Here is a 14,251-nt window from a genome sequence, read left to right on the forward strand (position 1 = left end):
CAGCTCTTGGAATACTGACTCTATTTAGGACTGCAGCGGTGCAATGTAGTGGATGTTAGCTTCGTGGGCCCACGTAGCTTAAATCAGGCAACAGTCCTGAAAAACACATCTGTGAACTGCTGCCCCCACCTCCCACTTTCGGCTTTACTAACCACTGCCTTCACCATGCTTTAAATATGCTCTTATTAGCCTTTCTCATCTAAACCTTCCAACGTCTGTTGCTCAAAGGACCTTAGTTAGGGAATTTATCGAGGCCAGTTAGGACTTGCACGTTCCCGTATGTTCACAGCACCAGTTTATATTTTAGGGCTTGCATCACCATTATGAGGTGAAAACCACCTCGGTTTGGACGTCTTTGCGACACAGTACTGAGGTGAAAGGAGCCTTGGAACACAATCAAGAGTGGCTATCCTCGTCTATGCTCATTTGAATTAAAACATTTGCACAACCTGCACGTTCCCACCTGCTGCTTGTTATTCTTTTCACTGAAGTGAAATACCCTCTTTCTTCTGCTGGCTTTAATACCCAACTTGAGAGGGTAAAAAACCCCCCAAAACCCAAACAACCTTTAAGCATTCGACTACTAGAGAACAAAAGGTTTCTTAGTTTTAGCCAAGATATTTTGTAGGGAGCAATCAGATACAGTTCAACCAACAGAGCAAAGACAGTGGTGGCCTGCGGTGGAAGCAGAAGAAGCCGGGGGCTAAGAGGGAGCACCAAGGGGTAAGCAAGCTCTTACTCGGAATCCACACGTGATAGCTAGGATCGCACGTGTAGTTCAGGAACCGAGTTTCCAGCAGAAGTTTTACGTGGTCTGTGTGGACCTCCGCTTCTCCAGGCGTCACTTCAAGACCTCAATTTAAGATTGATCTCCTGATCTGAATTACCCCGTGGAAGAGCCTATCTACCCAGAGTGAAGGGACCCTAGGAGACCAGTTTCCTAACTTTAGTACCTACCCTAGATATTTAAAATTAGATGATACAAATATCCTCCGGCTACAGAAAATGTGCTTAGAGGTAATTATCCCTTTTGTCCTTCTCAACTTGTTATTAAAAAAAGGCGTAACTTGCTTCTGGTGCTTACTGGCATAGCATGCATAGCAGAGCTATTTACAGATAGTGTCCGGAACTGTTCCCTCTACTGCTGCTCTTCCATCTTTTATATAAATTAGTCCCTTTAAAAGGTAACGCTGTAGGAGTTCATTGTAACATTACTCAAACTCGTATTGTTGCGGCAGAAAATGGAGCATACTATTCAATCATAAATACAGTACAAGTATTTTGTTGCTGGTTATTTGGGGGGAGGCAGGGAGAGACCTATGATTTTTAAACGAAACCAGGTGCTGGGTTCAGGTATTTAAATTTGAACGCCTGGCGATGCCATTCCTTCTCATCCGCGCATAGGAATAAACACGAGCTGGATATTTCCCCAGGCAGTTCAGGCACCTCACTTGCAGAGCTGAGGCCGGTCTCGGCACAGCCCGGTCCCAGTGCTCAGGAGAGGAATGCAAAACGCCACAAGATGCTCCAGAGCTGCAGTGGCTCTGTGCTCACTAGGAAGAGCCAGAATGAGACCATCACATCAATTCCACTAAGATGGCTCAAGGGACAGCTGGTAATTAGGACTTGTCTGTATGTGAAAGTTAAATCAGAAAGTGCAAGGTCCCCCCGCGAACACAGCAATTCCTAGTTATTTTAGTTCACTAACTATTCCAAGATAACTCCAAGCACAGACTAGCCCTTAATTTTCAAATCACAACCAAACCAGCTATTTTTAATTTGTCTCTATTAGTTTCAGAACAGTGTATATGTGCAGAAATCTGTGGCACTGCCCTGAAGAAAATACATCTAAAGAGACCAATGTCTGATAGAGAGAACCCATCTCCTGGTGGTGAGCAGAGGACTGTACTACTCAGCAGCCCCTGAGAATGGTACAACAGTAAATAAATACAAACCAGATGAGAATTCACCACAATTATACACAGGATCTCCCTAAAACGCTCAGACAGTTCAGTGTTTCATAAACTTTGTCCTCTTTTTCACCTGAATTCAAATTTTCATGTTTTGACACTGTAAGCTGTCAACAGCTATACTCAGTTTCCAAGAGAGTAAGCAGAAACAACTGGCACCTAAACCATGGTAATCCCAATTTATTGTAAGATTTATGTAAACAAATACTAAAAATATGCAAACTAAACGGTTCCTAATGTATTATAGACAACTCGGTTTCTAAAGAGAAACTATTGTTTCAGTACCCAAGAACAGGGATATTTATCTTAGTCCTTGGTCTAACTTTCACACTTCAGAATGACAATAATACTCCTGCAAACTAATCATGTGTGTTGTACATTACAGAACTGTATGTCGAAAACATTACCAAAATTTTATTTTAATAAGTTACACTCAGATTTTCCCACTAACCTAAACCAAGAAAAATGTTACCTCTCAAGATAAAGAAAAAAAAAAAAGCAAATGAATGGTTGTGACTGTTCTCAACATTGCAGGTTTCTTAAGATAGGTACTATTTCTTTTTCCCCTCCCTACCACCTTCAGCAATCAGTAGACCGAAGCAAACAGAACAGCCAAAGGGCAATCTCCGATCCCAGAACCACGGCATGGCTGAGGGTGGCAGGGACCTCTGGAGCTCATCTGGTCCAAGCCCCGGCTCAAGCAGGACCACCCAGAGCTGGTTGCCCAGGACCATGTCCAGATGGCTTTTGAGCATCTCCATGGATGGAGGCTCCACAACCTCTCTGGGCAACCTGTGCCAGTGCTTGGTCACCCTTCCCGTAAAACGCGTCAACTTGTGTTGAGATGGAGTCTCCCGTGTTTCAGCATGTGCCCGTTGCCTCGTCCTGTCCGTGGGCATCACTGAGAATCTGGCTCCCATCTTCTTCATTCCACCCCCTCCATCAGGTATTCCTATATGCTGCCAAGATTTCCCCTGAGTCTTCTCTTCTCCAGAGCCTTCTCTTTACCATTTTTACCCCAAAACTGCAGTTTATTTGTCCTCAAAAAAGGACCAATTGCAAAAAGCCTAAGCAGTTAAGTCTTATGCACCTCTGTGTGTGCATGCACAAAATCATTTCAGAGTTTAACAAAAAATGCAGCTGGGCAGCGGTAGGTGAAGAAAAAATATTTTTATGTAGTTCATAAAAATGAAACAACGAGACACCAGGAATTACTGCAGAAGCATGTATATGAAAGGTCAATATTAAGAGCATCTAAATGCTAAATCTTGACTGAGAAGTATGAGCATGTGAAATTATATGGGAAACTAAATTTCTGGGAAAGATAACAGCTGGTCTAGAACAATGCACTTACTTATGTCTAGAAATAGCTCTGGCCACCCTTTCATGAGCTTCCAGATAAATCTGGATAAGTCCCCTTTGTTTCTGTTCTCAACTTTCTTGACATTTGCATTTCTTCAGTACCCAAGGAAAAAGAGAGAGCTTTCAAATAGTTGAGGGGTTTTTTTATTTGTTTGTTTTTAGAAAAGAGGAACAAAACATGCAAGAGAAAAACTTAATTCCTCACAAAGGATCCCCTTCAATTTAGGATCTCTGTTCTGTGCCTTTTATCATTCTTAAAAGGAAACAAGACAGGGAGAAACCAGAGTTACATAACTCCAACTAAAATAACAGTACTTAAGTCCATTAGCTAAAAAGGAAAATCTCACCACTGCTTGCTATCACTGAGGCTGAATCTTCTTAAAAAGAGCCACCTCTTGCCAAGGCCCTTCTTTGAAGATCGTGAGGATCTGTAACACACAGGACTCATGCCTCAGCCCTTGCTAATGTTAATTATCACAACCTGTCCCATGCTTGGTAATATTTACTAAAGAGCCCTTCTTGGATTTCATTATCAAGTCAGAAATCTAAAATCACAGAAATCATCATCTCAGTGAAGGACAAATGCCTTCATTTGGGAAAAATGTTGACTGTGTCCACCACAGCATATACAGATGCATTAAACCAGGAATTCCTAGCCTAGTAATTTCAAAAGCTACAATTTATGGAATCATTGCAAAAAAGAAATAATGAACATGTAAATCAATATATAAAGTCACCCCCATACTCCATATAATAAAATGCTACATTTTATCTAGTTTTGTAAATTTAGTACTTTTGCAGATGTGACGTGGGAAACTTATCCCATGAGATGCAATAAATACACACAGTAAGAACCAGGACTAAACACACAATTTTTGCAAGTGCACAGTGGGTAACATTTCTGATGACAGAAGAGCAGTTAAACTAGTCATAGTCTTAATTATAGCAACATGAAAGATTATCAAAATAGCTGCAATACATTAATTACGTTTGCCCGTTAATTTCATGCATTAACAGAACTATACATATAGCCAGTTAGGTACATCAGATTTCAGAACAGGGAAGGGAGATGCATTGCCCCCCCGCTCCCCTCCCCAAACTCACCAGGCATTGGCAACGACTCAGGGGCAGAAGTAGATTCTGGCATTTAAAACACTGACTTTTCAAGTTGTCAGCATCTCTTTAATTTGCTTCTTTCTAGATAGATTTTGGAGGGTTTTGAGGTTTGGGGATGGACCTTGTTCCGGTCTTGTTTTTTCGCTATTCCAAGACAGGTAGAGTACAGCACTGGATGGAATTAATCTCAGTTTAGTATTCTAAAGCCAAGTATCTAACCTGAGCTAAATCACAGCTTCCACAGTCTCCAGAGAGGCTCTCCAGAACATGATTCATTCTACTTTCTTTAAATATCTATCTTAGGAGGAGATTAATAGCTCTCTAGAGGTGCCCAGATTCCTCCCTTAAACTAGATGTCTAACTTTCAGAGAGCTAACATTCAGTGAGATGAATTCCACTCACTGTGTACCACAATTACTGGACATCTTGTATCTGGAAAAGTTGGCATGAGAGCTCCAAGGAAAGAATCAGGCAGTAAATACAAGGGTCTTCCTGGTTTGGGTTTTTTTTTGGGGGGGGTCTGAAATTTGGACCTCCAAGTACATGAGGATTATAAGGTCCGAACTCCTATGCAAAACTGTTCTTCCATATAAATCCTGCTCACTAATGTATTTAATCATGTGCATGATTTAAACAACAGAAACCCCATCCACTTCCATAGAGCTATCTAGCCAGACAGCTCAGAATTATGAATACAAGCAAGTACACTATTGAATTGAAGCCTTCGAGTTGGGAAGATGCTTTAAATGGTAAAATTATCATACCAATTTTTAAAATGACCAAAAGAATGATGTATCTACCTACATGCCATCCCACACCAATTTCATACAGATAGTACTGAAGCTCCCCTTTAGCTTAAGAACAGGAGCACTTCAGAGCAAGCCTCTTTTTTGGACATGTTAGCAATGTTTTTTTAATATCTGTTGCCAAAGCACATCTTTTACAATGCTTAAGACAGATAGACAAGATCAAAGGACAAGATAAAAAAAAATGGAATATCCTTAAAAGCAGAATTTAGACAACATGGCTGAGGGACGGTCTAGTGTTGGAGATGACGACCCAGTTCCAGAATAATTAAATTCCTCCAACTGAGGAACTGCCATCATTCATTTTGGATTAATGGAACTAGAGTAAGTTTCCCTCTGTATGACTGCTTCACAAGGAGAGAGTCCACAGTAGTTATCGGACTTTGCATTCACGCTCTACCATACCCTGTAATACCTTTCACGTTTAGACAAACCAAAAGGCACTTTGGCAAAGCAACACAGGAAATCCAGCACACCTCCTGTCCAGGCTTTTCCTGCTGCACGGGTGGAGAGGAACTCAGTCTCCAGGTACAGTAAAGCAACAGTTGAAAACAGAACTGCTATGGAACATCTTTTGCTATTACATTCACCTCACAAAAGTAATTCCTACATGAAAAACTTTGAGATTTATACGTATATGTATAAGTATGTACACACATACAAAAAAATTTCATAGATACACACAAACATATGTGTGTATATATAATTTATACATATGTATAAATAGATATACACACATGAGTGTAAAATAGCAGAACTAAAAAGACAGTGATCTATTCTTGCTTCTTTGTGACGTATAAGGAAGGTCTAAAAAAAGCATGTTGTTTTCTTTATCCTGGAAATATTAGATATGTCGAGTCTGCTCTATCCTCTCTTTGCTGGAAGATTTCTTGGACATATAAAGCCATAGCTAAAAGAGCTTCTTACCCACTGATTGAAGGTTGAAGTCTACAACTATAGATGGAAGTCTTTCCCAATTATTTCTCAGCTATTTGAATTAATTATGTGTTACCAATAGCTAAGTTTTAAATAGTCCAAATAAAAAGTAGACTTCCATTTATCTTTCAAGGGACAATAGAGAATTCCTGACAAAACCAATTTCAAACAGAAGGCACAGCATAAGAAAAAAAAAATCCCTTACTATGAACAAAATGTCAATTTAAACCTCCTTTATACTACCTAAAAAGCAATAGAGAATGAAATCCTTTACACAGACATGATTACAAAAACACTTATTTGATTCATGGATGCTGTGGAAGTGAAACTGTATTATTTACCAAGTTTACCAGTTTGAAGGCACAATGGCTACCACTTCATCCACATCCCATTCTATTTACAGAATCTGTAATCTGTATCTAAACAAACAAGAAGGATCTCTAAGAAAAAAAGGAGATAAACACAGATGCACCCTGAGAAGTGAAATTTCACAACAAAGACATTTGTTTTGAAATACTGTTCTTTGTAAACTCCCATTATCTGAACCTGTGTTCTCCTATAACTAGAACAATAATGTTTAATACTCAAATACAATGAAAAATATTACTTGTAGATAAAAAAGTCAGAAGTTAAGTTCCCAGAAAAATAGATCAACCCAAACCTGATTGAAAGAAATGAGGTCTCACACAAAATCACACGAAAGCTCACATCTGTCAGTGTGGAAAAAAAAAAGTAAATCAATCTAAAGATCTTTGACAATGTCCAGTTTTCTGGGGAAAGAAAAAAAAAAAAAGGAATGGCATAATCTAGTTGGAAATCCCATAGTGCCATCTGTGTGGAGGAAAAATCAAAAAGCCAACTCTGCATGCCCTTCTTTGGATCTGGAATTCCCAAAAGATTCTGTAAAATTTAAAAATCTGGAGAGAAAGGTCCTTCTATAAAATCAGATAAATGTTCTGTAGCTGTTTCATGGCATGGTTTATAAAGTATTGGCACCAGCACAAAGAGTTCAAAGTGTTCATTCAGGAGTCACAGAGATCGTCAAATCTTTAATGATTCGTAGCAGTCCTCTAGTAGCGGTTGGTTATTTACTGCATAAACTGGTATTCTTTGCCAGTGATCTTCGGTGCAGTAATGTACTTCGCCAGACAAAATATTTTTCTTCTTATTCCAGTAGGTAATAAGTGCCATCAATACAAGAACAGTGGAACCAATATCAAATGACAGGCTATATTTCATGGTCCATATTCATCAACAATAGCTAAAAGGTAAAATTCTAAACTGCAGCTGTACATAACAACATACAAGAAAAAAAAAAAAAGAGAGAAAAACTTCATCCAAGGAAGTGCAAAAGGAAGAAACCTCTAGAATTTGTCCATCAGTGTTAAAAAGAGAGAGTGCAATAGTACTTTGACCCATCACCTCTTGGAAAAACAAAAAAAAACCAAAACCAAAACAAATACAATACTAAGGTTTGGTGATTATTAAATCACCAAATCATATTGCCCTTGTTTCAAACCTACTATATTTTCATTGCTGTTTTACTGAACAAAGATGTTTGGTTTTACACTTGACAGTAGATTTGATGCCAGTGTAAGGGACAGTTGCTAATGCATTATCCTAAGTTCTATTTTTTTATGGTACTCTGCATGATAACCAGATCTATCACAAATCAAGTCTTGACCATGACAGAAATTTGAAAATAAAATTGCTTTGGAGTTTTCTACACATTACCAGTTACAACACTAAGTACCTGACTCAAACTTTATATCCAATACCAAGAAGCAGATGCCAATTTTCTCTTTTGTTTCTGCTCTAAGTTCAGGTGAAAGGCTCTTGCATTTATCTGTTGTGTCGCTTAGGCTGGACTGTAAAACATCACTACATCTATTTCAGGTGGAGGAAGGAAATAAAAAATATATCAGGTAGAATTCATTGCCAAAAACCCCAGACGACAAAGTGTCTTTTCAATCCATTCTTATACAAGCTTAAACAGGTTTTCCAACAACTGATTATAGGCCAGATCATAAGATCTTATGTTGCAGGCCAAACTAGAATGCTACAGTATCTGTGTATGTATATACAAATAGATCTGTATACATCTATATATACACACACAAACACATATACATAAAGTGGAAGCACCCGTCTCTTTCTCACTGCTAAATATTGAACTTCTGCTTTCGCCTGGATATTAACATAGCTTATTGTGTGTAACACCCTATAAAGGGACATCTAAGACAACATTATTAATTTTCTTCTCATTCAAGCCACACATACGGCTCGTATTTGAAAACATGCAGTGCCACCAATTAACACAGAGTAAAACAATTCTTAGGTACAATATCAACTCTTTAAGAAATGCATAATATATTTAAACATATTTTACCCATTTGTGTAGATAATGAATACTTTCCACTGTTTCATAGGGGATTTCTATTCTTCTCAAAAAAAGTCAGCACAAATTCACAGGAAACAACTCTGTCAAACAAATTCCACAGCAGCATATGTAGGGAGTCACTGGGTGAAACTCTTTTTTATGAACACATTAGGGAAGTTGGCATTCAGTTCTAGGACAACTCTATTATCAATCTGTGAACAGAAGGACACATCGAGTAAAGAAAGATCTTTACAAGACTCCAGCAATTTTCTTAAAGATGCAGGGCTTACCATCCTCGTCCCTGTTCAAAAAGAGAAAAAAAGAAACGAAACGAGTTGTAAAGTTACTGAGAATACGATAGCTTTTTTTTAAAGCTGCTAATACTGTGTCATGAAAAAATGCTGCTACAATACAATTATTATTTAGATGATTTCAATTAGATTTCAAATGAAAGCTTCTCAGAGACAGTGCAAAATTTTCATCTTTAAGAAGCTTATTCTATTTTCTTAACAGCTTAAGTAACTCCATCATTTTCTACTGGGGGGCAACTTTACCACTTCAGGGGAATCTCTAACTAGAGAAGCCAAGTACCCAAAGCCACAAGACCTCCCAGTGACCAGATGCTGGGCTTTGGCAGCAAGCGACACAGCACGCGACACTCATGCTCTCGTGACTCTTCTGGTGACTGCACTGACCAGCACGGCACACAAACTATTGTGGGCTACTCCAATTCCAAACACATCAGCAGGGCTTCTAGGACTCTAGAGCGAGTGGGTATTACGCACACGCAGGAGCAGTTGTTCAAGAGACTAGGAATCATACCTATATATGCGCTAACTGTAACAGAAAACACACTGTTTACCCCTGCTGAAAACGTGACCACAGTGACTGAACTCCCAAGCATCACACAGCGTCAGATCAAGCATGGGATTTGGTCAGAAATCAAATAAATAGGTGTTTATAAGCATGTGTCCACACACCCATTATAGGTGATGGAAATCTAGTCCGTACAGTCAACGGGGCACAGCACATGATTCAGCTGACTGGGCACTGGGGTATGATTCAGTTGCCCAAAGTGCCTAGAGCCCCTTGGCGTTCCTTACACGGTGCAGGACATCCACACGGAGCTGGCGGACAAGACACTGGACCCCGAGGAGGAGAGCCATGTCTTACTGGAAGGGCTGGAAGGCAGGCAGGTTACTCTGGGCAAGTGAACCAAGCCTGGATGTCTGCCGTGGGCTAAACAGCTCATCAGGCTCTCCTGGCTCTAAAAGGAGTTTATGCATCCAGCATGACTGCAGACACCTGCTGGTAGACACATCAACTTATACAGCTCTGTCTTGAGCTGAATTGCACCCCAAAAAGCCATCTAGTCCAGGAACTTGTCTATGGCCATGGCCAATAATGTTTACACACACACAAAAACCAAAAAACCAAAAAAACCCACAAAAACAAGAGCAGGTTTTTAAAGCAGCTTTTCACTGGTGGATCTTCAACTGCCAAAAATTATCAGTTTAAGGATTTCTGAAGCTACCTTTCATGAGTGCTACTACTTGTCTGTACTTCTTTGCCGCCTTCATACAAGTTCTACGGTTCAACTATATGTTAAAAAAATTAATAAAAATCAGCCTTAAACCCCCACTGTCTATTAATTGCAACAGCTAAGGCACAATGAATAACAAAGCAGCAGCGAGAGATCATTCCCAGTTCACTATTTCCACATCATTCATGGTCCTATGGACTTCTCTTCTGTTCCCTCAAGGCTGCCTGTTTTCCAGACTCTTTTGCATCTCAGATGACCCCTGTTGTCTTGTTTCTGCACTGGTTTAGTATATTTGAAATTAGATGACCAGAACTATACAGTGCACTGAGCACAAAGTAACTGTATAATGAAGTCTTATAGTGTTTTCTCCATTTCTTTCCTAAGAAATCCTAACCTTCTCTTTGCCCGCTAAAATGATGCTGAGCAATGAGCTGATGTTTTCCAAAAATTGTCCACAGGATCTCCTTCCTACAAAACAGTAGCTAATATAAAGTGTCCTTTCCCCCCCACCCCCCACGTGCTTAGTTAATGTTATTTTGCCTCATACAATTACTTTGCACTTGATGCAACAGTTTTCCTCCTGCTTTATCATCTGTTTACTAAGTTTTGTAAGATCATTCTGCAATTTTTCAGTGTTAAGTTCTTCACCTTAAGGTTTCTGTACCCCTAATACCTGTGTATTACCCTCCGGTACAGCATTATTCACCCCTTTGCCTAGATTACTTATAAGCAGATCAGTACAGATCTTTGGTGACCACAGTCGTGACGCAACTTCATTGCGAAAAGAGATGATACGTTCTTGTCCTCTGCTGTCTTTGAAACACTCATGATCCAGGAGAAGACAGCTAAGTTACAAAAGCAGAACAACCCTGGCTAAAGCTTTTGAAAATCCAATCCCCTGTGGACTGGATCAGTGCCCACCTTCACCAAGAACTCCAAGGAATTCTAAAAGACTGGAGACGCATAACTATACTATCCTCACAGGGATGCAGCTCTCTTCAAAATACTGTAACAGTTTTCACGTCCACTGACTGACCTTCTTATGGTTGCAACTGGTTTACACAGAGCAAAAGACGATCTTACTGTTTTGTAGCTTCTAACCTGCAACCTTCACAGAAGATTGTGCCATGTTTGTAACCCTTCATTCCTCTAGTGCCGAGGCCGATTTAAGTGATGGATCACACGACAGAAATAGGATTTCCACAGCCCTGTATTTGAGCTCATTTAGAACCGCTGCATAAATACCATTTAGTCCTAACAATTTATTATTGTTCAATGTATTGATTGTTCAAAAGCTTTCTGTATTGGCATTCCAATTTAAGGCAGCTTTCCAGGCTAATCTCCTGGAAAGAATGGCTCTGATGTAGCAGCCTACTTGATCCCCCTTGCCATGAACACTAATGGACAGACAACAGTTCTGCAATGGCCTTCTTGTATCCTAGGGATCCTTCACATCTGGAATATCCACCAACCTCAGTAACTCTCCTGTAAACTTCTAACATATCTGAAACACAGTTCTAGCATTTAGCTTAAGTCAACAGTTCCTTAATATCTCATACTGCCTTACTGTGATTTTGTTTCACTTACTAGAGTTCATCTTTCTATTTTCCTTCCCTGAACAGGATTAATTTCCAGAAAGATGCCTCTGTTTTCAGCAGTCTCCTGTACGCAGTCTCCTGTACTCTTCTGCGTAAACAAGGGTGTATCTAAGCGTGGTCTTCACTTCTTCTACGGTAGGCTCTCAGATTAGTTGCTTTGGGGCATCATTAACATCACTCAAAAACAGTCTTTGCTATTATCCCCCCAAATTTTACCTCATCCACACGGAGCTAATCAAAGCTTGTCATTATTATTGTGATTGTTAACTCCCTTATCATTATATGATCACTGTCACCACAACAGACTGGTGCTTGATGTAACAGTCCTTATGGCCATACACAGAAATTCTGTAATACGCTTTAGTTATTCACTTCACTTGACCATAAATTTTACCATAGTACCACTGTTCTAGCGTCAGGATCTGCTCTGCCATTCCAACTGAAGCTCTAGGAGCAAAACATTATGCTACTCATCTTTCTTCTACCAAGCCTTAAAATTGCTACTGCATCAGTACCTTCATTTAAAACCAGTCTCATTTATGTATCACAGCTTTTACGCTTCAAGATCCAAATGTGTGTTTCTACAAAAATGCTAGATCTAGATGCCTAGCCACAGATTTTTGTGTAGGATGTTCTTCATTCCTTCCTACCTGAACTTCGACAGTTCTCCTACCGTTTCATCTAAGACTAAGATTTTTAATGGATTTGTAACTAAGTAGGACATCCTAAATTGCATGTTTTACTGCACCTGTTTCTTTTTTCCTCCTCAGACTTAAAATTTCGTGTTAGGAAATACCTTTTTTCTAAAAGCCAAAAAGGCCAGCAACCTGGCTGGGGTTTGGTTATTCACACCACGGGATAAGCAAACATCATCTGCAGTCTTTCTTTTATTTATACTATGTACAATTAATGATGCATCTTTCTTAAAAGCACATCCAAAAGCATTTCAGAAGTGTAATACAGCATATTTTCCTTTGCTTTTGAAAGACTGACAATGTATCCTGCTAGTTACCTATACAGCGCATTTTTCTAGAGTTTGGAGGCTTTGGGACCTTTGTTATATACTACAACTTTCCCTACATGGAGTAATAGGCCATTTCTCAGAATAAATACATAACCAGTATATTAAAATCTGCTATTTAATTTTGTTGTTCAGTTTCTTTTCTGTAAAAATTCTCTTTGTAAAAGGCACTTTTGAGTAATGATTTCTTTGCTAGAACACTTATGTTTATTAGCTGTAAATGATTTCATTTATAGCTATCTTATATCGAAGTCTTCAAATTCTAGAGCTGTTCAGGAGGCCTGTGTACCATGGCTATAAAAATTGCCAGAGCTCTAGTTTCTAGGGCAAGGGATACTACTACACACCAAATCATATTTAGCAGTAGAGACCATGAAAATAACTAGCACTATTCCCTCAAACATTAACTTTTCTTTTCCTCCCCTAGACCAGCCAGATTAGCCTTTTATTCTTCACATTTTTCACATTCTTTGCATTAGTCTTTATATTTTATTCAATCTACACACAACTCAAATTCAAAATTTTAACATGCTACGCATTTTCATGTTTGAATTGACTAACTACGTGTTGATGCTCTCAAGATAAAGCTGCAAATTTTGACAGCTGGCAAGGGGGCAGCTGGGTTTTCTGTTGCTCAGGAAGGTGTGGGAGGTGTTGGTATGTAGATAGGAATACATGAATTTTGTGGTAACAAGGGTGTCTACTTTTCGCTACTCTTTCTGTGCAGGACAGAAGCACTTGGGACTTTAGGGGAGTGAGGTTAAGAAGAGTTATTCTTCATCCTAGACAGCAGCTGGTAGCCCCACAGCAACAGAACTAAGCAGCTGATATGATGTACAAGAGAAGCTTTTGGCACCACCACTTCAGGTTGTCGTCTACTTGTCACATTGCTCAATGCTGATCGCAGTTTGAAGACTGGATTTTAACTACAGGCCGAGAGGTGTCCACTTAACTTTTGATAGCACTGGATTACGTACTCCATCACTACAAAACTGTCAGCTGATCACAGCTGGATCATGCTACCGCGAGGTGGAAACCTGCCATGTCAGTCAGTGGAAAAGATGTGGGCAGAGAAGAAAATGATACTTGTAAGCAGGCAGCTCAGTATGGAATGGGTAAAAGAAAGCTCTGAACTCATATACTCAGTGACACGCTTACAACGTGCTTCCTCTTCCAAATTGTATTATAACACAGCAGATGCAGACCCAACCCGTGATTTACTGATATTTTAAACAGAAATTTACTTTCTGAAGTACATTTTACACACCACGAACACAGCCACTCATCATACAATGCTTTACATGGGCCAGTAAGTTTATGGAGCCCTTGAAAACTAGCAATTTTCATCTTCTACAGAGTCCTCTGATTCTGCAACAAGGAAATTGCCGAACGACAATGGAGAGGCTACATAAAGGACAGATGGGTAGCAAGCTGCAGGACCTACCACCTGAAAACAGCATCCAGGGTATATAGAACATTCATTTTGTAATACTTAAACGACACACAGCTCAACAAGATT

General features: G+C 39.5%; 1 protein-coding gene across 5 annotated transcripts in view; it reads right to left on the bottom strand.

The window, feature by feature from the left end:
• Positions 1-4,965: 4,965 nt before the first annotated feature.
• Positions 4,966-14,251, bottom strand: part of FBXL4 (F-box and leucine rich repeat protein 4) — a 64,707-nt gene continuing 55,421 nt past the window's right edge. For all 5 annotated transcript variants that reach the window (XM_049817644.1, XM_049817645.1, XM_049817646.1 and 2 more), the window contains exon 9: positions 4,966-8,871. In XM_049817644.1, coding sequence (XP_049673601.1) covers positions 8,708-8,871 — 164 coding nt within the window. In that variant the 3' untranslated portion in view covers positions 4,966-8,707. The remainder of the gene's footprint in view (positions 8,872-14,251) is intronic.

Source organism: Accipiter gentilis, chromosome 15 (assembly GCF_929443795.1).
Source record: "Accipiter gentilis chromosome 15, bAccGen1.1, whole genome shotgun sequence".
Classification (NCBI taxonomy): domain Eukaryota; kingdom Metazoa; phylum Chordata; class Aves; order Accipitriformes; family Accipitridae; genus Astur; species Astur gentilis.